Source organism: Branchiostoma lanceolatum, chromosome 7, assembly GCF_035083965.1.
Source record: "Branchiostoma lanceolatum isolate klBraLanc5 chromosome 7, klBraLanc5.hap2, whole genome shotgun sequence".
NCBI classification, from domain to species: domain Eukaryota; kingdom Metazoa; phylum Chordata; class Leptocardii; order Amphioxiformes; family Branchiostomatidae; genus Branchiostoma; species Branchiostoma lanceolatum.
The window spans coordinates 9741934-9768231 of record NC_089728.1 but is presented as its reverse complement, the minus strand read 5'-3'; the positions used below and the strand labels follow the sequence as shown (position 1 = coordinate 9768231).

Sequence of the window (26298 nt, the reverse complement as noted above, 5' to 3'; positions counted from 1 at the left end):
CTCCAAAATTGATGCGAGCGTGCGAATAAGACAGGTTTGGCTCAAAAGAAAGTTGCCCTCATTTTGAAAACGTGGTCATGAAGAATAAACAAAACTTACAGAGTATGATATGGCATACCGGATGATAGATTCTTCATTTTTGCTCTTTCACATCTTCTTCTTTGGCTTTGGAATTGACTTTGGCATTTTACGACATTAGTATCCGTCTTCCGAAATATTTTTTTGCAATTTACAGCATATATTTGCTCATTTTGCAACTGCTATGTATGATTTACAGTATGGCCGAAAACTTCTTTTGGGGGGGGGGGGGGACGGACGAAAATTGATTCGCGCGCGGATGTCATCCATACAATCAAATCAGCATGGCCTAAGATTGATGATTTGGTTGGCAAGACACAAGCCGCAAGAGCTTTTTCACTGCCTAATACGTATACATATATTCAACTATCGCCCTTGAAGGGAGGTCTTGATTCTAGTACACCTTATGACAACTAAGGAAAAGTGATACTCTCTTTCTTGAAGCACACACCTGCATCGCAACTTGTAGCTAGTTAGTAAGTAAGTAAGTAAGTGCTTTTATTCAGGTTCTGTTTTTATCGCGTCCTGTTCACATCTACTCAATCTAAAATCGGTCTGATGTATCTCTGGCAATATCTACATTGGCTTGTAGGGTTCAACACACGGACAGGAAGAAAAATCGCCATCTCACCTCTTCCGCTAGTTGACATGACCGATGGTGTTTGTGTAGCTCTACGGCGAGGCTGCGATCTTAATGAGTCGATGATTTATGGTCGATTTAATGCCTCTCGCATAGTTCTAAATGAAATTATCGCCTGCTGCCGTATGATTGGCCACATGGCTGATTTTTCGTGAGTGCCTGTGCCAGTATTAACTTCGTTTCTCTTCGTTAAGATATTAAGTTCTTGGTCTGTCTTTTCTGTGGCCATTCAGTAAGTTTCCCACCTATATCGACGCATCTCATTGCGTTTACGTGGATATATAGATACGTTCTTCCGACATTATCACTTGCTGTTTAGCCAGTTTTAGTTCGTACGTTCCACAAATCCTTTGCAATAAACTTGATTAATTCTTAAGAGCGTGACTGGGTCACTGGCTGGCGGACGTATAGTGTCAGAGTCCAATCACGAGAAAACTAGGTTGACCTCAGGCCACGAACAGGAAATGATCCTGAGCCGCTCCCACCACCAGAAATAATGAATTTGGTCCATCTTGTGATCTATCATATCACCAACCTAGCCACTTTTGCCCCTCCGCTCTACGGTCTCTCCTATAAACATTTGAGTGGTCATAAAAGTTCGGGAGTTCCAATACCTTATACGTGTACCTCGTCACATATATGTTTGATACTATTTTGCCATACGAGTTTTAGCCATAACAAGTTATGATCTCGAGCCTTTCCCACGCCCATCTGGGTGAATAGCGTAATGACGGATTTGTCTATTGTCGGAAATGCACGGCAGATTAAGAAAGGAAACGAAATCGGCTCCATTGCCGTGCGAACGGAACGAGAGGTCGCGGAAGATCACGTTCTACACGGAAGGTTGCGCTATACCTCCGTTCTGCCGTGCTCATGGTGTGGGGTGATTATGATTGAAGAAATAAGTCACAAGAAGGGAAGGTGTGGTCCTTTCTGCTAGATGCCGTGGTTATAGCCCGCGGCAGCGTTTGGTATGCAGGTCCAGACTTCACAAGCAAGATTTCAGATATCCAGATCTCGCAACGCGCATCTATGATTACGGCTGCAAATACTACCTTGCGCTCCACCAGGCTCCATCTCATGACTTCGCCGCTAGAAACTCAGACATCCCAGCTGTTTAGCACGCTCCTGGGAGATACCACGACTGCACCTCAATCATAGAGACACGATAACGGCGTTTCACCGATGGTTCTCTATCTCCCAGGGCAAGGCGATCACTGCTGAGCAGAGATAACCTTGGAGATGACTTTCGTTCTTTGGGCCATCACCTTGAGCCTGCGCAGAGCATGTCTCAGAAACACGTTTCCCTACTGACACAGATCAGAAGTTCCTGCAAGACTTTCAGTAGATTCTGGAATGGTTGAAGATACTTCAAGTCTTTTCCTGGTCGTTTCTTTTAGGCCCCACACTATAGCAAAGCCTTTCTGGTCATATGTTATCATAATGGCCGTTACCGCGTTACGTAATAGGTCCTACAGAATACTCTGGGCCGTTAAAGGTTTGACTCAAATCCAGCGGGAAATCTCTCTGTCTGAAAATCGTATACAAAGTCTATGGTGCTCTTTTGCCAGCGCTTTCTAACAGTCACTAAAAACTTGTGGCTCAATGCTACCTTATCTCAATTGCCCTTTGGCATATCGTGATAGACTCACTGAAGAACCCCACGAACGAGACTGGCGTCCAAAAGAAACTTTCTGTTAGTTCAGTTGGTCTCTGTTACCGCAAGTTCTGGAAGTGTTCCAGATAGAAATACCAATTACCGAGTCTCTTTTTTTTAAAGACTAAGTATGTGGTTGCTCACAAATGAGCTTCGCCGGAGGAATCCAAAAGCGTGCATAATTTGGAAGCCGCTCAGGAGTTATCCCGTGAACAGCCATCTGTCACGTCGACACTGTACTGATATCTGGTACAGATCTATTCAAACTTGCTCTGTACGGTCGGGAACAAATGGGAATCCTCGCGCGTTCACCGCGGCTGCAGACGCCAGAAACATGCTATACGTCGTGTACTCCCGGTACAGCAACCATTTGCAATGCAGTTTCAAGTCTACAGCAAGAGTACCCAGTCATTAATTTTTCTTAGCGGACAGGGTTGCAGTCGTGGACCGGACATGGGGCTGCCTGCCCGTAACTACACTAACCGTATTGGTAGTTGGCACACATACAGCAAAATCGTTTTCCTCCATTCTTTTCTGTCCAGGTCAATTCAGTCAACAATATAGAAAACGAAAATCAATACAAGATGTTGTCTTATACTGCTTTTAGATGGATTTAAAGCAAATGGTTTAGAAATTGCCATTTGTCGTAACCTACACCTTAATGTGTACTTTGACATACCGTAGAATTTCTTTTATTGATTTCCTTGCTATATTTTATCTCATCTATCCTGGACGAATATGATTCTGTGTATCGCAGGAGTATTCCCTTGCTTGCCCTTCCCGAGTCCTTGGTTTTCAGTCGTCCTAAGTATTGATTTCCCGCCAATGTTTGTCCGAGTCCTTCATAGACAGATGGATGCTCGAGGCCCACACCTCTTTTCTTCCCGCTCACGGGTCTTTTATCCTATTATTTATCCAGCGCGCGGGAAGGTGGGACAAGTACGCACCAGCTGCCTACAGGGTACGGAGTAAGTAATCACGCTCCGCCCTGCCATTGTGCCCGCTCCAAATTTATACGTCTTAATATGGCGGTCCATTCTGCAAATAGATCTAAATTGGATCGCGAATTCTGTTCCGCCTTTACCGACCATTGAAATGATGAGATGTGGTCTACTGTGGGCAATCGGGAGAAACTGGGCATTTATCCTAATATATGGTGCGGTCCCGCCTCCCAAATCTTGTGCTGGTATTGGTGTGGGTCTGGAGTGCTGTAGAGGGAGGTTTGGGGAACGGGAGCGGAGATTGCGATTGTCTCAACTCGTGGGTAGATCACCACTAGTACTCATAAGTACCACTCATAGACGGTGTTTCCTATCGTACAGCATTTTTTTCAAAGATATGTTGTTTTCTTGATAAAGCGAAGATTCATAACTTGTATTTCGGACATATGAAAATTTAGACACCAAAAAATGTCGACTTTATATGGGGAATGTTGTCGACAAATTACATTTACACAGTGGACTCGATAAGGTACATACAAGCGTGTCTATTGCCACAACGCACGATAGAAGTCGATATTTTCCAGCTTTTCCATCATGTACGTGAGAAAACCGTACCCTCAGACTTCCATTTTAGTTGAGAATGTCAGCAACGTGAATGATCTACCCGAAGTACAGTATGGGCGTCTTCTCCGGCGGGCCTATGGGTTTATTGACGAAGGCTTAAGTCCCATTGGCCGTAAGACCGGTTCTCCCGTCGCTTTAGAACGGTATGTGTGTCCAAAAATACATGTATCGCATAAAAACAGTTGAGTCGAAGAGACACTGGCCACAAGCACTATAAGACCAGTACCCCGTCGCTTTAGAACTATATGTGTGTCCAAAAATATCGCATAAAAACAGTTGAGTCGGAGAGACACTGGCCACAAGCACTGATTCTCAGAAACTCAATGGGGAGCTATCTGTATTCAAGAGCATAATCAGACGTTGTCCAATATCGTCAGCACTAGATTTGGACATCTTTAGAGGGTCCTAGAGGGAAAGAGAAGAAAACTCATCTTCGTTGCACACATTAGAAGGTTCCAGTGCTGTTTACAATTACAATAGATGGCATCTACAGTTACAGAGACAAAAGAAGCCAAGTGCTGACAGACCAGTTTGGGTAAGACGTATTCTCCAGCCTGGGTATAGGAAGTCAGTAATGGGGGATGCTGTCTTGGTCCTGAGGTCCTGAGGTCGTTAAGGGACTACAGCTCGCATAAATCAGCTCACCTTTCGGCAGACCGCTTTGCTTGGTTTCCCGATAACCCTCCGTGCATCCCTGACTGTGGTCCATTATAGACTTACTGTCGGCAGGAATCTCACCGAAGCAATAACAGGAATGGGTTCTGGTGTATGATGGCCGGCGTATCTTATTGCCTATTCCTAACCGCCCTCTCAAACTGGCGGATTAGGAGGGCTAACTTATGACACGCTCAGTGAAGCCCTAATGCTGCACATTTGACCGGGATGGTTCCTGTGTATCTAATACCAGGAAGGTGGTAATTCGATTTTCCACATGACGAGCTGGGAAGGAGACGGTATGGTACTGGTACTTACCATGTACTGCATGTTGGCCGCGCCAGGCGTCACGCTGCTGCGGAGGTTGTTGTGGACGGCTACTATCTGGTGGATCTCGTCTGGGGTGAAGCGCGTCGGCGGCAGGCCGGACGGCGGGACGGCGTTTCGTGCCAGTCTCGGGGCGCTCTTTCCTCCAACCTCCCCGTCGACTTCGCCAGCCAACGCGCGCCCGTTTTCAAAAGTGACGCCAATAAAGAAGAGGAAGAAGAAGCCAAAATGGCCCGGCAGTTTGCAAAACAGATTCATGACGAGTGTTAGTCAATCCGAAAGCGGACTCCAACAAACGTGCCTCTCAATCGCACTGCACCTTCCCGCCAACACCTTTCTGTCCCACGACGCGAGTCCGTGTGCCGGCGCACAGCGAGGCAGTTCGAAGTCTGGCAGTCTGAAGAGGTATTGACCCACACTTTGCCTACGTGGGGTGGGTCGCAATGAAGACGAGGCAACCAAACCACTACTGTCGGCTCAACTTTCTCCCGCTCTGTCTCGATAGGAATTCATCACACTGATGTGACGCGCACACGGCTTAGACGTCTGGGAACTTATCTTGCGGTACAACATTAGCTTAGGGCTGCGATGACATGATTTGAATATGCACAGTGCCATTAACACAATAGATCCCCACCAACTCACACTGTTAAAGAGCGTGTAACATGGCTATTAGCGATATCAATTGTGGATCAAGGATCTCTTCTTATAAGTTATGGGTTGTCACTGTTTCTGAACCTACCGCCAACTATCGGATAGCAATATTTTGAGCACCATAAAGAATAGACACAATTTTAGTGCAGAAATGTCTAGACATTTTGCCGATAGAGTTTGGCGAATAGGCGGTTACCAGCAGACTAAGTCAGTAGGTGACTAATGTTTCTGTAGATGTAGAAGAGGGTAGTGCGATTAATCAGCGGAAGAGCTTCTTTTATCGTCTCTGTCATATATCGTTTTAATGCTCAGCACAAACAACCATGCCACATATATCATTTGATGACTTTAGCTTTGATATCTGGGTGACGTATGAAGGTAAACTTTAAAGAATGATTCTCTCTTCTTTCGTCAAGTATAATATGCATTACGTAACACCGCCATCGATACGACTGTTTGATCTCTTGTTTCTGGACGCATCGATTGCACTGAAGGGAGAGCTTTTGTTTCAAGAGCCCAAACAGTGTCGGCCATTACCGACAGCGATGGGGACTTGGCCCAGGCGGCTCTGACAGTCCCGCCGTGTTGGTTCTGTAAATGCCATGTCTTTCCTAATGCTGCGTTACTGTCATTCCGTCAGACACGGCTCAGCACTCGATCAAGAGAGTTATACTAGTACCAAGGACAGGTACAACAGAGTGGGCACTTGTAAATCACGCGGTGTTCTATATCACGTCCGACATCTGAACAGGTCGAAAGTTTACAAATACTTCATTGTGAGATTTCTTCGACTTCCTATACTGGTATTCATCTGTAACGTAGCGCTACTATATCTCCTGCACTACCCAATGTCGTCCACTTACTGCATCAAAATCATTTCTTGTAAGGAATGAAAAAGCACTCAAATCATGATGAAGAAAAAAGAGTTACAAGCAATTCTATTTATTCCCATGGGTTTAACATTTGGCTCTGCCCGCGCATTTGTAAGGAAACTGTAGTTCTGCCAACGAATCGGACGACATTGTGTCCCACCACTATCAGCCAATCAGGAACGACAAATTGCTACACCTTCTATTAACTAGGCACCACAACGCCACAGATATATGACCGTATCACAGGAAAAGTTCGTAGGCAAGAGGAGATTTTCTTCCCAACTGTGATTGATGATTCCCAGACCGTCTTCGACGACTCCCACTCAAAGCTCATTAATACGATCTGCGAAGTTATAAACTAAAGACGTACTACTCACTACTTGGGAATCAGCAACACAGTCCATCAACGGACACTTCTTGGCACCGTTAAGTCCTCACGGATGCCCTGTGGTCAAAGCATGGCAATAAAAATGCACAAAACTTTACCATAAATGTCGGCCAACGGGTGTTTTATGATCCAGGGGGAAGAATCGAGGTTTGAGCACGTTCTCGAAGGTCGCGAGGGGACGCGTTTAACAGCTTGTCCAATCACAGTAAGGTCGGACAGTAGGCTGGAGGCATCAAGGAATGGCAAGGAAAACGTCACATCAAGTCATATTAAGAATATGTTTAAACAGTATCTTTAATGACTGGCAATATTAGATATTTGTACGAGCTATGAAGAATATAAAGAGCTGATAAACACAAAGTGGAAATGCCACGTGACAGATAGCCAACCTTGGGTTATACTGTAGAGACTAACATCCAACTGCCATCATGTAAGCATCTTCCTGGAATTCAATTATCGTTCCGGAAATATTCTACTGTTTCTCTTATTTTACAGCCATCCCAATAGACACGTAAACCATGTCCCATTTCCATCTTCTCGGGAAATAGTCCTGTATATCACCAGCCGCGCTAAGCTTAATCCAGTCAGGAGTAAACCGAGCGAACCAGTCGTAAATGCTGTAATGGATGAGGAAGGAATGCCGGAACGAATCATGGCTTTTTGTGGAAGTAAGAGTTCCGGATGTTTCCTGCTGCTATATTTCACAACCTATAAGATTTATGCGTAATCATCGCAAAGCTGCAGGAAGAAAGATTTGACTGAAAATGTAATAAAAGATGAAAGAAGAAGAGGGTCAAGAAAATGAATGAATGAACGTATGAATGAAGGAAGGAATGAATGGATGGATGGATGAATTGATAAACAAACAGCATGTGCATCACCTGAAACAAGTGTACAAAGAAACTAGATGAAGTTGTTTTTTCACAAGAAGGCAACGTATGTCACTCGGATATTCCAACTCATTCTTCCGGTAGATGATAACATTCTGTTGACGTTCGCCAATCGATGGTGGGCAATTCGTCAGCCGTGCGAGCCTAATGTAATTTTAGCAGGACGCACAACGAAGTAGTTGTAGATGTAGGCCCCTGCCTGGTACTCTACGAACAGATCCGTGTAAACCCCGGGATGCCCGCTCGCCCGGAAACGTCGCGAGCGTTTGAGGAAGCCAACAGTCATCTGTGGAATAAGTGCGACACAGAGCTTTCACCCTAGTAAACAATCTAGACCAGAGATGTTATCAACTCCCAGTAATACACAGTACAGCACGGGGATTATGGTTCTGATGGATAGTACACAGACTCAGCCGGAGAAAAAATCTTTTACTTCTTACGATTCGCCGTGCCCGATGGGACCCTGCTGTCTGTACACATTTCGCCTACAAATCGCCTCTAGACGCGTTTCCCACACCTCTTCCTGCTGTTAGAGATGTTTCCAGTATTGTCCTCGTTAGGAATGATTGATCACTATTAACATGTTCAGTAACATTCAAACTAAGCAAATAGCTAAGCCCACTTTGGTCTTGTTAGCTGGAATATTGCCCAAAATTCTTCAACTGCGTTGTGCAATTTCCGTTGTTTTCATTGTGTATAAAGGCCCGCTATTCCACAGTGTCTGCCTTTGCATAAAGCCTCAAGATCATAATTAATTGCATTATATCATCTGAAATGTTCGAATTGATTCCTTTTATTGATACAGAATATTGCATTTCCTCTAGGCAAGACAGAAATATCATAAGACGCTGGTCACTTCAAATTTGGAAAGCGATTTCGCAAATTTCAATGGCCCAACGTTATAACATGTTACTCAGTAGGTATACGCCGTAATGTTTCAAATGTCATCTAAAAAGAGAACAATATGCCTCATGCAATAAAAACCAACCAGCTTATATTTTAGGCTTGGCGTGTGCATTTCTGGAGATATGTTGCTGTTAAGTTTGAATACATAGTACAAATTCAGCGCGTAAAATGATCCGTTCTACGACATTATCTCTAACTTGTGATTGGAAAATCTTCATCGTGAGCAACAACGACGTAGAAAGACAAAACAGCAATCTTAGTGTTATACTATATTCCTTATGAAACACAATTCTAGTTAGGCTCTCTACAAATGCGTAGTAATATCGTTAAGACACCACTCGATTCCACACAGGTGTAAGTAGACGAGAAGATTTATTGACAGAATCATTACAGTTTTTATGTACATCATCTACACATGTCCCCCGACAACAGATCGGACGGACCTGATTACAGCCATCATAAGTCCGCTTCCCTCCGCTCTGTACCTCCGCAGAACGGTGATGGACGGGCTTTGTTGCGCGGCGGGGGTGACAAGGGCACGGCAAATTCGCCATTTGAGGATATTGATCGCGCATTGATTGCCCCCCATGCAATGAAAACCATCACCTTATTCGTGATTTACGCCCGGGACTGCCCTGACCCGCCTAACTGCCGCATGGGCTTGGCAGCCACCAGAAACCAGCGTCATTACCATCGCGCCGGGACGCCATTTTTCTGCATCAACGGCAGTTTCCCGCCAAAGGTACACAGATGGTGATGGAGTGGTTGGCTCAGTCGGCTGACCCCTCGAGCGTACAGTTATAACGGCTCTGCTCCCATTCTATTATTGAAATCACATTAAACGTTTCGGTGGGTTTTGTACGCCAGATGTAGTTCAGATCATATATTCTGGTCTCAAGTAGCATTTATTTTAGGCAAAGGCCAACACTAGTGTTTTGGCGAATTGACAAATATAGAAGACCATTAGCCCTGTGCCAGAAACACAGTATCCATGGACTAGGAGAGAACGTGCAATAACAATATAGTATTCTACTTGGACATCATGCTATTTTCCGTGTTTAGTAATTACAAGTTATCTGCAAATTCATTGTATATGATTTGCTGCAGTATGTCATACATACATGCTAGATTTCAAAGAATTCTGTTAGTGTTACATATCGCTTATAGGCTTTATACACATAAAAGACTTATTTTGTTACGGAGATTAGTCATCGTTATCATGCCGAAACCACCCTCGTAATATGTACATATTTACAATTCAATCATATACCCAGGATTATACAGGACTGTAAAGTCTTTCATATCCACTATATAACTGATGTACGTGTTGTCACAAAGTAACTTGAAGTAGGGGCGTTCTCGTGGACGTCTCTAGAAAGAGAGGCATGTGTTTCTGTAGGCCAAACAGGAATGAGTTTCTAGCTAGTGGCTCGTCCATTTACAACTTTTGAGCAGCTGACTTAAGAAGTGTTGTAAAGTATTTAGACATGGTGCAAGTTCATTTTGGACATGGCGACCAAACATGGTCGGGAACAAAGTTTGTTTTTGGACATGGTTCTGCCTCTAGCTCCTGGCGGCGTACTGCAGAGACATGCGTCTTTGTGTACTCTTCGGTCTCAGCGAGACCCTCCCGAGTTTCTTCTCTACTTCCTGCAGCTCTTCCTTTAACTTCAGCCACCTCTGATAGTCATTCTCTGCTTCCTTCTGCTTCTGTCGTTCCTTCTCCAGCTCTTCATGCTCCTTCCTCAGGACCCACTTCTTGTACTCCTCCGCGGACATCTTCTGCCGCTTCTCCTTCTGCTGACTCTTGTCCTTATCTTCATCCTGCTCCTCCGTCTTGTGTATTTTCTCAAGTTCCTTTTGTCTGTTCCAGTCATCGAAGCTCAGCCTCTTCTTGTACTTGGCGTTCTCGCGGAGAGCTTGCTCGTGCATCTCTTGAAGACGGTCCCACGTCTTCTGTTCCTCCTCAAACTTCTTTCTCTCCTCCACTTCCTCCAGCCACTCATCGAAAGTTTTCTTCTGGTTCGGTGAGGGACTTGTGGGTACCTTTGCCCTGCTGGGCAGCGCGGCAGGAAGGCTGACTCTTCGGAGCCCGGTGAGGCGGCGGCCCGAGAGAGACGGTCGAGGTCGAGCCGGAGGGCAGGCGGGATCTAAGCCGATAAAAGCATGACGGGGACTGTTGGGAGGAGCGATCGGTTCTACCTCCTCTGTGGAACTCATGGACTTGAGGATGCTGGCTGTGTCAGCTGTGATGGTGGTGGGATGGTGATGGCGTCTCGGTGTCAACCCTGGTAACGGCGCCAAATTGTCGTCTGCCTCGCTGGATTCACTACCCCGGCGGAGGTTGGCGATCCGAGGCTGCGGCGTCCCTCCCCACGTCTTCACTCGCCTGGAGAAACACACAACACAAATTGAGTTAACATGGGTGCTGGCAATGTTCTCGCGGAATTACTCAACTATGGGTGGTGCTGACAAATTTTGCATTTTCTCATCTACCAAAACAATAATCACTCTGGCGGTTCTGTATGAACATGGATTTTTAGATATTATTCTCCGCATTAGTGTGCTAGTCTTGCCTTTATCTTCCGTGCACACCGGGTAAGGCAGGGATGAAAAGCTTTAACACCCTTCATTAACGTCAATCTCAAGATTCCTGTACGACTGCTGGAGAGATGGGGAGTGCTGATTGTAGGGCGTGACGGCGGCAGACATGACTCAACCTGACTGAAAACTTCATCTAATCTGTATGAGATTAGGAACTTTAGAGTATGTAAAATCTCGTTATTGTTTTGCTAATCCCGGGTACCTCGACAATTCCCTTATCATTGGTGGCATCACTGAAAAGCGTGCATATGTGTGGCTGAGTTTGTGCCTGGTTGGTCCGCGAATATCATCAATTGGTTAACGTTGAGGGAACGTTTTCTAAATATCAAAATCAAGATCCTTTAACTTTTGCAGCCTCTTTGCGTTGTCTTGGCGGAACCATATACAATTCGGAGCAACGCGACGGCAGTATCTTGCCTGTACATTGCGGATTAGTTGATCGATGCGATCGACGTTCTTGAAAAATCGTGCTTTCTTAATCACAAAACACGAAAGAAGGCTACTTTTTCATTATCTGAAAGCAATTGCATCTCTTTTTGATACACCGACTGTTTGTCAATATATATGCGTGTATCCGACGAGGAAAGGGCCCGGCTTTAGAAAACTGACTTGCAGATCAGAGTTACTGTAAGTCAGTAGGCTGGCATCAAGGGCCAGGGATAAAGGGGAAAATACGTGCCCAAAGCAAGCACATAAACAAAGCTATCTACGCTGTATAACCTGTGATAAATCACAAGTAAGACCCTAGCTATCACCTTTGTCACCCACCGAGCGTCATCTGATCGCGTTTGGTGCGTCATGCTTCCATTAAGAAGTTTGATCTTTGTGAGACGTATGAGAAGCAGAAAGACTGCAACAGCGGAAGTAAAAGGGCACCGAGACTGTCTGAAGCTTTCTAAAGGAGATCCGGTCGGTAAAGAAGAGACATATCGTTCCTTCTTAAACGTTCTTTTCATCTTATAGCTCTCCTTTTTGGATCGGTATGACTGATGCAACCCATTGGTTGCCGTAAGCCCTGGTAAAAGTATAGGTCTTTCCTCTCCCCCGAAAGGTCCCGATGAAGCCCGACGTTAATTGGTTCGAAGAGCGAGGCAAGCCCACGAGCCAGCCTGAAGTCAAACCCAGTCCTCAGCGTCGCTCGCGCCTGCAGTCTCTCTCTCTCACATAGGGTTAGTATCCCACAGGCAGCGACGTTCTCGCCATAACCCTACTTGTAAGTCAAAAGGCCTCTGGAGTTTTCGGAAATTATCTCCACACATGGATGGCTGGAACACGCCCCAGGCTTGGTTGTTAACCGTAATAGTGGCGTCCACCTTTGGGTTTCCATAAAAGATACGAGGCATAACGACGTGTACAGCTCAGAGAAAGAGATATATTTGATACAAGCAAGGCAAATCAGTATGATAAGGCGCCCGAAGACGTATCCTTATCGCAAACTTCAGCTTTAGCAAGTCTGTCGTAAGTGTTTACATTCTTTTCCAGGTAAAACTCACCTGTAGATCTCTGTGTCTAAACTTTAGAATAACAGATTCACAACAGGGTTTCTTCTTGTCTCGGGTAACTTTTGATTGGGAAAATTCCTGCGTCCTTTTACGTTCTATGGCCACAAGCCCATTCCGGTGATAATCGCATCGCTGGATCCCTATGAATTACCCCCGCGTTGTATCCTTCTCGGTGTTAACTTTTCGGCCTATCTCATGGTGGATGTGCCTTTCACTTCGGACTTCCGTAACACTGTGTCTCTCTGGGATTTCTAAGCTAGGTGATGTAGTAGTGGCGCTGGTCCATTCAGTGCGATGCACCTCCAGTTTGACTCTCATAGCTCCGTGCTTAGGTGGATGCCGACGGCTTGAGCTGCTTGTGCAGTCAGAGCAGTATCAGCACTCATCGATCGGGAAAGCTAAACCATGAACTAAAAGGACTTCTACTAGGCTCAATCCTTATTCCAAACTATAATTTTCCTGTGATATCCTTCACCTTATTCTCATTTCAACCACAGAGTTTGAAGGTTTTTTTTGTGGAATATGTTTCTTTGGAGAAGGAATGAAAGATGTTCCTCCTACAGGCACTGTAGTGATGTATGGGGATTGTCATTTTTACGAGGTATTCCAGGGAAGTCATTATCTCTGCCAAGGCTATGACAATGGCTGACAGTGGGGAATATACGGATGTGTGGAGTGAAGGTCAAGTTCAGTCTGGAGCGCTTTTCCAATTATGAGGATGAATAGAGACCGGGGCTAAGGGTGACGGGCGCTTACTCCTATGTGCATGCATCTTCCACAGGTGTCCACCAGATACCGTTATACCGAGATGACAGGTGGCCTCTTCAATGTACGCTATCTATCTTATACAAACAGTCGGCGTCATAATGGTATCTCCAGCTAACTGTACGCCTATGGCACGGTCTGGACTTACAGACTACGTACTTCCTCAGGAACTGTGACACACAATGGTAGATAGGAGGGCCTTTACAGTTTGCTTCTATGACCCAAAGCAATAGTTGGTTTGACTATCACGGGGCTGTGGAAGACACGACATGGTGGCGACTTTCTTAGCAAAATCCATAGATGTTCATGATGGAGATCACTAGAGGGCAAGTAGGATATACGAGATGTCGCCTGGGCCTTTTGGTACACCCTGCACCTTGATAGATGACTTTTTCCAAAGCCATTTTATCTCGTTACCTTTGGGTGACGAACATACCTGATAGTCTGTCCAATGTAAAATACCATCTCTAGAAAGTAAGTAGACATACGTTGTCTGTACAATAGCCTTTCATAGTGGACTTTTTTTTAAACCAAAAATGACTTTTGAGAAGGACTCGCGCAAGCAAAAGTGAGAAAGATATTCACCCGACAAGTGCACTGGTCGGCCTGTTGACCAGACTGACCACAGGGGCTGAGCTCCTCCGGCCAGCACTGCGCGCCCGGGAGAACTGCTTCAGTCTGTCCACCCTGTCCGTCTGGCCCTACAACAATAGAAGTAACACTGACTTAACCAAAGTGATGCACATATGTACTCAATACAAATCTAACGACAGATTTATCATTTCTTAAATGCCAGTTTAAACTTTCTAGAAACTATCAAAACAAAACAAAAATCATTATGGCACTGTAGTGCGTACGTAGGACCCCCATATGGATTTCCGGACAAGCAAGGTTGTATGAATGGATGTATCAGCTATTTTTCTTCCGGACAATACTCACATCATCTTCTCTGTTAGAAACATCATCGTCTTCGCTTCTGTGTCTGATTTTCTGCATAGGGTTGGCGTCTTCTTCTTTCGGAGAGTTGGGTCGCCGCTTTGGGTCAGCTGTAGATTTGCTGTTACCTCCGTAAGGGGGCGCTACTGAATCGCCATTGTTCTGACCTTTCGACGAAGACTCGTGTTCGTCCAAAGCAGTTGACTGGGATTTTCTTTTGCTCGTTTCAGTTTGACCGTGTGTCTCGACACTGGAACTTCTTGACGGCCGATTGAGGGCTGCCGATTGCTCGGTGCCCTGATGTTTGTCTTCCCCGGGAGCTACATGTATCTCGGTGGTTCGTTGAACTTGGCCGTTGGGAAGATCTGATGAGTCGGCTCCGTGGTCCAAGAGGACGTCTACACACTGGCTGTGGCCTCGGGCATGGGCGATGAGGAGCGCGCTGCGTCCCCCTGTGGTCGTCCGGTTGACGTCCTGTCCATCCGCTAACAGCCTGCAATCAACAATCAATGAGAACGTGTCAAACACACTGAGAGTCTTACCAATAAAGACACTCGAGGTTTGAACGATTAGCGTTATCTTGTTGTAACACCCCACACTGGGATGGCTCTCTGTAACTTCTGACATGACAGACAACGAAACAGATAAATCTGATATCTATATCATGTCTAATCTATAAGTCTAACAAGCGGTGGCAACCGTGAAAAATATACATTCCAGCTTGTTTGGATCATTTCCATGGACAATGACTCATGACCTGTTCTCGTCAAGCAATTATGAAGCATGGTCAAAAAGCAAATTAAAGTAGAAGCGTCTTATAGCGCACGATCTGCCCACGCCCTTTGCATAGATATGACCTGGTACCAAGCTAAGAACATTCATCAAAGCTTGACATGCCAGTAATAATCAAATACGGACGTAATATGAAACGGTTGACTCAGCAGCAGTGTGCTACACTGTACATGCAGTGTCAAGGTTCCGTGTAAGTTTGATAGATTATGGGATTGCAACCAACAGATCTTACCTACCATCACAAACACATTGGATAAGGTTTATCTAAGCAATTCTCGAGGGTAACCATCACTTATAAACTGTACCGGCATAAAGTAAGGAAAGACGTAAGTCTGGCTGAGTTTCTCGAGGAGCTTTACTGGTTTTAGCAGTTACATTATGAGAAGGATCAATGTGTGTAAGAAAATCGATTGCGACGGACATGGGGCGACCTTGCCTGAGGTCCAGAAATCCCACTAGCAAAAGTAATTTAAAGTCAGATAAACAAGAAACATTAGTAGTTTGTATGGGGGAGCTGAAAAGTTTCTGGTCGGGAGAATAGCAACATTGCACAGAACAGCAAGAGTAGCAAAAATAGCAATCCATTCAATATTTCAATACCTGAAATGATATAACCAGAATTCCAGTCTGATCAAAAGGAAAGTTGACTGTGCGTCAAACTGTGTAATATTTGCAATGACAGGGCCCCAACGAGTGGCTAACCATTAACTATATTCAATAGCCTGCTGGACGGAAAGTCAGTTTTCGATTAGCGGTTGCAGAAAGCCGTTAAGACTAAAATCCATTGGGCTAACGTCGATTCGCAATTGGCCATTACAGCATGTGTGATTACACAAGGGGGTGAAAAAGCGTGACTAAATATCCACACGTTCGAGTAAATACAAACGGGAGCTCTTCAACGACAAAGGTACGGGTCCGTAGACTAAATAAGCAATTAACCACACGGGCCCTGTCCTTGGTGCTGATTAGACACGTGATTGACTGCGCTGCTGTTAATTACTACAGCCTGTCACTTTGACTGATGAAGCCTAGCGCGTTGTCTACTCTGATCGTCTTGCTGCTAGAAGCCAGCTCACTCCTGTGTGTGTAGTGCACGCAGACCAATCTTGTGAAGCCCTGCGTGAGCGGATTGCCTATGTGCTCAGAATGATGTACCGCGCTAAAAGCTTGTTAGAACCACTTCGGTCCCCGGGATATCTGGTGGGGTCAAGTGGCGTCAGTTTGGAGAGGCTGTACTGCTGATTCATCGTCAGTTCTGACAACTCATAGGAGTTCCCCCGTCACAACGGTTTTACAGGACATCACATTGATGCTGGGATCTACTTTACCTGTCCATCACTGGGGACTCATGAGAAATATCAATAAAGTGGGAGTACGATTAAAATGTAGAGTTTGTGTGTACATCTTAAAGATGTTGATCAAGACATATATGATAATCGGCCGAAAATGCTAATATAGCTTTGCTGTTAAGTGAACCTATTGAACAAAAGAATTCGCAGATAAAACCAAGCATTGTATTCTAGTATTCTGTACCATGTCCAACTCCACAGGAAAGAGAACTTCTGTTTTAAGCAGGCAGAGTTAACGTTGGACATTGCAAGATTATTTTTTAGATATGAGACAAAGTGTGCTCGTTAATTTCGGTATTATGTGTCACTTACGAAAGAGGTGACGCATTCAACAAAAGTTTTATCAAGTTCAAGGCTTGCTCGTTTTTAACGATATTTCCCTTCAGACTAACACAACAAACGTGAGCACACTTAAAAACATAGCATCTCTTCCACTGTATGCTCAATGAAGAGTATGGGGCATGTAGGTCAAAACCGTGCTTACCACGTATCATTAGACGCAGATATCAGGTCTATTGAATTCTGGATTTCTCCGCTGAAACATTAGGAGCTTGAGCTAGGCAATAATGTGGTGATTATTGCCTTCCAAACTAGTATTTTGTTGCGCATGAAGTAATCTAATGGGATTACCATTACGTTATTCCTATTCACGACTGTCAGAACTCGAAGTTCGCTTAACGACCCATGAATGTGTAATCTATGTGCACAATTAAAGTCACAACTGCAAGCGTATGTAACAGTCAGAATGCATCGACTTCCAACATGGATTGCTACATTAACATGTTACCAGTCATGCATGATCGCATTTCCTCTATTCAAGATCATGCTTTGTATTAACTAACAAACAGTTTTAACCATGAATTCAGATGATCACATACGAATGGTTACGACACTTAATAAAGGTACCGCATCAGCTCATTCGTGTTTAGAATCTATGCAGAACGGCGCGGATTGCTGTTTTTCATTTTGATAATCTGAGGCGGAGGGAAATGATTACTATACATAGCACGGAGTCGTGTTAATTTTCCTTAATTACAAAGGGAGATGAACAGCAATCCAACGTGACAGGAACATCGAGCTTTCCTCCTAGTTGATCCCCAAACAATCCTTAATACGTGTCCCCTGGGAGCCTCAAGTGGAGACAGGCACAGGATGTGCCTTCCGGCTGTTTCCCGGGACTCTTAATGTTTGATACACAGCGGTATTCACCAAAGACACTTTCAGACATCAACAACTTGCAGCATACATTTTATTGGTCGTATCACGATATTCAAAAGAATCTGAAGCGAAGTTACGAATGCTCCATGATTGACATGAAAAAGACTTGATACATCTGATACACTTGTCGATGAAAACTATCTCTAATCTGCTCGCGCCAAATACTAAAGTTTTGAAGAAGGTTTTATCAGCAAGAGACTGTCGACAATTTATCGGTTTAATCACGAAGAGCTGAACACAAGCACACGGTGACGAATAGAGGCCCGTCGTCTCAGCCACAACCGCAATCTTCATCATTCCACAGCTGAGTGGGAAGAGACGATGTTGTATGTCGCTGTCAACTCTCTGTCACCCCGTTATACTGGCAGTACGATGGGACGGTGCGGAGAAACACTCTACCCTTCCCACTCTTTTAAATCATGAAGCAAAATTTACATCAAACTTGTTACGAGGGTGGGGAAAACCGTTGCACACACCTGTGTGATAACTATAAAATGCTTGTCTACAATCAGAATCGGTTCTTTGCTTTACGGCAGTGTGAAAGTAGAAATAAATCAAGCAGAAAAGAGCGAACATTGTGAAAATTGTCGAACCAGCCCGCCTATGAACAGATGCCGTCCGATACGACCCGGCTCAGTCCAAGCAATTTTCCGCCGTCTGCACGTCTCTAACCCCCTTCAGGGAGGAGTCTGAAGTTGAAATTTATTTGGATTATCACGCCCAGACGACCGAGCAGGCCTGCCCCCAACAGTATATGATTGATGCCCTGCGGAAAGACAAAGTTGCTGTGCAGGTCTGTCAGGCGTGATGGATGAAGAACTGCGAGGGTAAGTCTGGGATAGCCTATAGGAGCGTCAGTATGCGCATGAACAAAGGGCCGTGACCATGCCCGATGCCCCCTTTTCTTTGAAGTTATGTGGGATATTCGACAATCTATCTGTATTCAGAGGTGCGCGAGTGGCCCACGCTACTTGATAAACGATACTCGTATCAACTAGGGGATTGACAGGGGTGAAACTAGCAGCATACATTTTCACCGCTGGGATAGCTGGGAAGCCCAAGTACTTGGCAAAGTGCATGCCTACATCAAGGTAGGGAGATTTTAGACTGGAATCATGTTGTTGAATTTTATATTGCTAAATATGTATAATACATGGCAACTGGGAACATGTATCAAACCAAACGGAATACAACTTACAAGAGGGAATAATTCCAGGAACGACCTCTTGATGACAGCTATAATTCTAGCCGAATGGTGGATCGTTTCCTATGATCTAAAAATCTTCAAAGTTTCCGTCTTACCCGATCAATATACCTGCGACATTCCAGAAGCAATAGTACACCAATCCAATCCCCGCCGACTATAATGGAAACCTTGTAGAATGGGATAAGAGTGTTGAAGACAGAACCACTGGCAAGAGTCATGTATCAACCCAAGAACCCGTCCAATCAAGAATTCCCTACGAGCGCCTGGCAGTTCAATGAACTCGAGATTCGGGCAAGGTCATGAAGAACGACATAAAGTTGCTGACTTTGACTTTGTAAAGGATTGTGTTCCGTGCTGAGACTGCAACGAGGGTTTAAAGTATTGTGGTAGGCGTGGTCTTCTTTTGAACTTCAAGTAGGGGGTCGGGGGTTGGGGTGTGTGTGTTACGGTTGCTAGAAACCAAGTAAAGAATAGGGGCCGAGCAATTCTAAGGTATACCATAGCGAATAAACAACAGGCCCTGCCGTAGGTTTCAAGGGCAGTCGCAAGAAGGTTGCTTCTGGCCATGTGTAACTTCTTACAGGAAGCCCGTCCTCACTACCACAGCCTTACGGGAGGCCTCCGACATAACCGCTACAATACTTCACAGCTTGATAAGCCGAGAATCCCCAGCCGCGGTTCTACCCCTGTGTTCCTGGGTTAATTAAAGGTCTCCCCAATCACGCGGACTGCATAGTCGTGTTGATAAAGACAGAGAAGGATGGGAGGAGACATCGAGGGATTATCACAATGCATAGACAGACTTTCATCAAGACATCACTGTATAGTCAACGTTTCACCCTCGTTTGCTTTAGTGCACGGTCGGCAACAAATCACTGTGGCATCTAGTCCTTTGAACTCTCTTTTCTTTGGAAGTCTGACAAGATAATCTTATTTTATTGCGCGTCTGGCGGTATTTTCTCAGCGTTGTCGATATGAATGATTCTGGGATGTAAGAAAATACACACATAACATGTTGGTTATTAAAACTTAGAACAGCGCACTTCGCACAGGATATGACGCAGTAGACCCACTTACTAAACCTATTGGGCCGTTAATCAAGCTGTTTTACTATAGCAGTTACTTCACATATGATTTATGTCATGTCCATCATCACAGTCAATAAATATGAAGTGCTTTATGATTTGTGTTTCCTATTTGAAATACGGTATATTTGACGCAACTGCCCCACCCTAGGTTCTCAGGGATGGTGACGTAACACATGAAGGATAATCCTCTGATATGATGTACGACTTATTATGGACATTTGATATAACTGTATCTGATTTTGAATCGAATCATAAACAGTGTATGAAATTTCTAGAAGGATAGTTAGAATTGAAACGTCAGCTGTTTCTTGGACCTTTGATATCTATGGATTTTGCTGGTGAATAGAAAGACTATGGTGTGTTGTGATAACTGTATCAGGTGAACCACATCAGGTACACCCAGGTCGGTGTGCCGTGTGTGGACGGACGAGAGTATCGGACCGCGGGATTCATTAACTCCCGGCTGGCCCGGGGTCGCACAAGGCCCACCGAACCGGAAAAACTCGCGGACGTACCGGCGAATCAATCGACAAGCTGCCGTCGGTGTCAGACCCGCGTTTCTCAGAGTCTCATTATTGCCAAATATCCGTTTGTGAGAAAAGTTCCATATTTCAGATTTCTAAGAGGTGATTTGGTCGTATTCTTGATCCAAAGTATGAACTTCAATGATTACCACTTTGTGAAGCATCGTGGGCAAAAAGCAAAGTTAAGACAGACTGTTCGTTAACGGCTCATTAATTATTGGGCAACATCTTTTTTAATTACCACTTCAACTTAGGTCGGCCTTAAGGCTAGTCTTTATTGGTCGGCTTCTGTTTTGGCCTGCGCATGGGGAGACACTCTTTAAAAAGCGGTACAGTTCTGGTTCCTGCCGGGAACGATGAAATTGAAATACTGTCTCGTAGTTTTACAAATCGATATCATTTGGCATTTGAAGCTGATGGGAAATGGATCAGAGAGTATCGATGGATGGTGCTCAAAATTGGATCACTGATATTAGCTGTAGGGTCGTATGAAAGTCTTTGTCCACTGATCAAATATTGCCGTGGGGCTAATTTTCGTCTAGTCAATATTGCAATTACATTTTCCTTATTCTAAGCACACTCAATCATTTAAGGTTCCCCATTGAGGATTTCATTTCGTGCTTTGTTAGCCACACTGGTCACAGACGGATTCAGCGATCCTCCAAATAAGAAACTGGACACAGAAATGTTTTATAATGCATGGGGCGCTCCTGGCGACACGCCTGGGGTTTGCATAACATGAGACAGTAGTATCGTGTTTATCTCTTGCTTGCTTTGCTGCAGCATCTGAAAATAAATTAGCCTACCACAGTTCTAAGTACCACAGATTCGCCTTACGAAAACATTTTTTCTGACGTTTCTCCAGCTATTATATAAACGAACACCAGGTTGTTTATATATATCCCTTTTGAATCCGAGCGCGTCAGCAGGTTAGTGCCGTTACGAGCTGCTGATGAGCTATTTACAGGATTACGCAGCGAGACTACAAGATGACGTCAGGAGAGGACCAGATTTCCATAGCTGACGCAGGCCACTTGAATAGTCTGAATGAACGCCCTCCCCCATCCGTCAGAGATGACCTGGGACAACCTATTCATGACGACACTTGACTTTTCCTTTACGTCTCCAGCTAAAGGTCAGCAGCTGCTCGAAAGCCACCCAGAGCCTCCCGTGGTAACACACTTTACGGCATGTTGACACACCGTCCTTGATTAATGCACATAAATTAAACCTGACTTCAAAAGAATCTGGCAATGGCAACGTGTTTTCCCGGCACGAGGCAAAACAAGATGTGTAGTGGAAACAGTCCAACCAAGGTCTTCTGTGATGCCACAACACGGTGATTATAAAGTTTACAGGGAGATGATTATGTTTGGAAAATAACTAGTGAAGGTCCCTAATCTCACATTTGCCAGCTATGGTTGACGCCCTGCCATTGTTCTAGCACGATGCTAGCTAAACGTTTATGGTATGTTGTGCTCTCTGACATGGTGCCGCACATGCGTACGAAAGTTGGTTCTTGAAAAGCCGAGACGTACATTTTAGTCAAAACTGTCTCGCGAGGAGTGAAATGTCTTGCTTAATTTCTTTATGTAGCAGTGATAGAGCTTGTTAATAGCTTAAGGGGAAGAAAATTCAAATAGACGACTGAACTTGAATAGTTCCCCTAAACTCCTTAACCTACCCAATAACGCAAGCAGAACGCGTAGTCCATTTGTACTTGTGTCGAGTGTACGCTACTAAGGGCGAACTAGGGCTTGTTTTTTTAAAGAAGTTGAACCATCAAGTAACTTATTCGAATATTTGGTTTCTTTAATACGTACGTAACTGGTGGTACCACGGACGTTTTCACCCTCTTCTGTTTCCTGCTCTGAAATGACGTTTCAAGCTCGGAAATGGCTTCGTTCTGACGTTGATAAGGAAAAGCTCAACAAACGTAGAGGACTTTCGACGTCACGACACTGGACTTGTGGTTTATATTTCTATCTAGTTAACGACGAACATCAAAAGTTTGAATTCAAATATTGTCAACTGTAAAAACAGTTTCGCCACTGCACTTGGCCAATAAGATATATTTCATCATTTTAAGTCAATGATACAAGAAGGCATCGTCCATGTTACAACTAGAGGCACTAAACTTGGCCATGTTGCTGATGTTACTGAAATGTAAGTGTTGTGGTATTTCAAACGGCAGAGGAAACCTAGCTTCCGTTGCAGGCTCTGAACTGGCTTTTTGGGGGGCTAAATAATACACTTTTTGCAAGCCGGCTGATAGTTACAGGGTTGGCTGATGGTTACGGGTTGGCTGCACAAAGTGTATTATTTAGCCCCCCAAAAAGCCGGTTCAGAGCCTGCAACGGAGGCTAGGAAACCTTGCTACATGCCTTATCTTGACGGATATTTGAATAGGAAAGTTTACAAAGTAGAGGCGCGAGCGATATTTGTGCTAAAGAAAGGAGACTTAAAAGCCTGTTTTGTACGTTCGTGCTGGAGAACAGTCATGACGACCGGGCCATGTGTGTACGTTCCCAACACTCCACCGTTGGTTAGAAACTTGGTCATTAAAATTTACCCCCAGAAAATCCTCTAAGGATGAAAAGCTTACAACAAAGAAAGTTTGTCCCACTTCTGCTGCAAAATAAAATCTTTTCAAAGGGCGAACACTTACTTCTGGAGCAAGTCCAGGTGTCCGCGGTGTGCGGCCAGGAACGTCGCACAGAACCGTCCGTCTGTCCGCGTCTCTCCCTCCTCCATCCCGTCCAGACACCGCCGGACCAGCCAGTAGTCTCCCATCATGGCGGCGCCGAACACATCCCGCCACCGATCGTCCGGACCCACGCTGACGGTGGAGCCCGCCCTGAGCCCGAGCTGGCCCAGGAGAAGCTCCTTGTCAGGACTGTTGTTCTGGGAAGTCGTCACCTTCTGTACGTCGCATGGGATTCCACTAGCTTCTTCCACCATGCCTTGTAGTTCCCCTACAGTCATGTCTGCATGGACTCTCAGTGATGTCATCAAACCACGGGGAAGTTTGACGAAGATGTGGAACCAGACTTTTGTCGGAGCCTTGCTCTTGGTTCCTCGGGCACTCCTCCGATCCATCGTGCCGAGGGAACGGGTCTCCAAAGTTACGAAAAGAGCGCTGGACGGACACGGAGTGAACACAATCAGATGTCGGACGCCAGATTCCAGAATAGATGTGTAATGATGCAACAACAAAGCAGGACTAGTCGCACAAATATCGCCATTAAAATGTCACAATCTCCTTGGCAACCAGTCCTTAATCAGTGACTCCAGTCTCACATAGTAACGCCGGACCATGTGTCTGGTGGATCACAGACGACGCTTCTCTTGCTAGTCTTCAGTAGCGGCTTGACACACACTGCTGTCTGTTCTGGACACAGATAGAGTACTCCAACGGGCTGGAAAGATATTTAGATACGCTGTCGAACTGCTCACGAGTACGGAGTAGACGCGCTGTAGCACCGCCTCCGCGAGCTGAAGAGCGCTTCAAACTGGACTGTTTCAATCCCCTTATCAGAGCGAGTAAACACTTCAACAGTACATCACAGGCAGCTACAAAGTGATTATAACTCTAAAGCCGATTAGTGCTATTAAAAGTCTTGATGATGTGTACTTTATCACAAGGTAGACAGATATGGTATCACCTGAACGCCTGCGGATATTTTGGGGACTCGGTTACACGCTGTAGGCACGTCTACGCGACAGGAACGGGCGCGGGAAGTATTCGCTTGTCTCGCTTGTGTTCTACACACTACCGCTCACAAAGGCGGTGTCAGGCCCACAGAATCTCATTAATACTAACGTTTCTCTCGTAAAATACAGTGTTGCAGTTTGCCGTGCAAAGTCTTTTCTCACTCAGACGCCAGGCTACACATCATCCAATTACACCAAATAAATACTATAAGGCTGCACCAAGTAATTTTTATGGATGACGTCCTTTGGAGACCCTAAATCTAATGCGAGAGCGCGAAAAAAAAACAAGAAGGGCTGAAAAAAACAAGATGCCTAGATTTGAAATATAATAGTCGACGACGCATGTTAGGACACAAATTGAATGAGAGAACACAGTGTAACAACTAACAATTCTTTTATTCATCATGAAAACAACAACAATTTGAATAAATCAGTTGAAGTTGAACAGCAGTTGTTGTCCTGTCCTGTTTCTTTCCATATCCCATTGATTTTGCAGGTCTGCAGAAACATAGTATATTAAAAAGGTAAAATTAGTTGGTGATTAACTCGTTGCATGCATTACTACATTTCTACCCATGCTTTAGAAATCCTAATGAATAATAACAATTATTCAAGAGCCAAATATGGACCAAAAATGATAGAAATAAAAGAAATAGATAAATAGAAATAGAAAGCACATATTTCCCCAACAAGTATAAATAACCAGAAACGAATAATTGATCATTATCCATGCAGAATACATGAATGCATTCATCTTACACTCCCCCGTCCCAGATTAAATTTTTTTCGTACATGGTACTTGATCCAAAACACACTAAAGAACGGAACTTTTCATACCTCAAAAACAGACTTTGGCCTAGGAGCTTCAGTTATGGCTGCTGTCTTGTCGACCTCCATGCGGATGAAACACTCGAAGTGCTTGGTTGCCTGCTCCACCTGCAGGCCGGAGTAAACTTCAATGCCTCTCCCGATCTTCTCGTCATTGCAGAAGAAATGCACTGTAGCTGATCTTGAGAAGACTTGCTTAAAATTGTACGGCCGAAACTCACTCGCCGCTAGAAGTTAGTCTCTCGTACAGTTGCGCGAACGTCAGCTCTCCCTGACCGACACCGAGAGCGTACCAATCAACAACAATGTTGCCGCCCTTTTTCACTTTTATGCTCACATATTTAGCGTCCGAACCCACATGCTCCGTGGAATTCGACGCCATCTTGCTTACTAATACTACTACTGGTATTTTGACCGTGGTGCGCATACGGCACATGTGTTTATTTATGCATTTCGCGTGACGAGTTTTACGTTAATCTTACGATTTGGTCATAGTTACAGGAAGCGGAAATTCTTGTTTTTTTTTCTGGGAACAGACCAAAATCAATGCGCGCGCGGACGTCATCCATAAAAATTACTTGGTGCAGCCTAACCAGAATTAGCACGGGCGGCCAAACCTTTAGCTTGTTTTTTGACGCCGAAACCAGAAACTATCCACCAATGCGCGGTTTGAGTGCTAAATCCAACTATTGGACTTAAATGCACTGCTGTGTAATTATGTCTGGACGAAAATGAGCGCTCAGGTACTACATGTAAGCCATCTTGCAACAAAGATTTCTTCTTGCCTTATGTAAGATGCAAGTTGCCCTGTAAGATCTGAAATAATGTTTCTTAAAAGTAACCCTGGGTGATAAAATGACCGGGCTCGAAAAGATCGTTAATGCAAATCTACGATTAGCTATAGAAAATCAAGAAAATGACTTTCACTTATACTTAACGGTGTGGACTTCTGTTCCATTTTTGGACTGTATCCGGTGCATTGGACTTGGCTTTGGACAGATATTGATAAGTTTTATCTTAAAAACACCTGCTGTGCCTGTTCGACTTAAGCCTACGATGTTGATATTTCAGTAAAGTGCCAGTTCGTGTGGTGAGTTGCCAAGAGTGATAGCAAGTGTTCTGTTTACTTGACAGTGAGTC

The 26298-nt window shown here is 44.7% G+C and overlaps 2 protein-coding genes across 3 annotated transcripts in view; both read right to left on the bottom strand.

Annotated features, from left to right (window-relative positions):
- Positions 1–5440, bottom strand: part of LOC136439119 (cysteine-rich venom protein-like) — a 43693-nt gene extending 38253 nt beyond the window's left edge. Inside the window, exon 1 of the mRNA XM_066434316.1 lies at positions 4913–5440. Within this exon, the coding sequence (XP_066290413.1) occupies positions 4913–5179 (267 nt within the window). The 5' untranslated portion in view covers positions 5180–5440. The remainder of the gene's footprint in view (positions 1–4912) is intronic.
- A 3546-nt stretch (positions 5441–8986) lies between these two features.
- LOC136439117 (ensconsin-like) lies at positions 8987–24527 on the bottom strand. 2 transcript variants are annotated; one of them, XM_066434313.1, is made up of 5 exons: positions 23917–24527; positions 23285–23755; positions 14442–14931; positions 14088–14203; positions 8987–11020 (listed from the first exon to the last, which is right to left on the bottom strand). In XM_066434313.1, exons 2-5 carry the CDS (start codon positions 23713–23715, stop codon positions 10195–10197), a joined length of 1863 nt encoding a protein of 620 aa, XP_066290410.1. In that variant the 5' UTR covers positions 23716–23755; positions 23917–24527; the 3' UTR covers positions 8987–10194. The 2 variants fall into 2 exon arrangements, with proteins under 2 accessions (XP_066290410.1, XP_066290409.1); XM_066434312.1 differs by having other exon boundaries at positions 23285–24526.
- Between the last annotated feature and the right edge of the window lie 1771 nt (positions 24528–26298).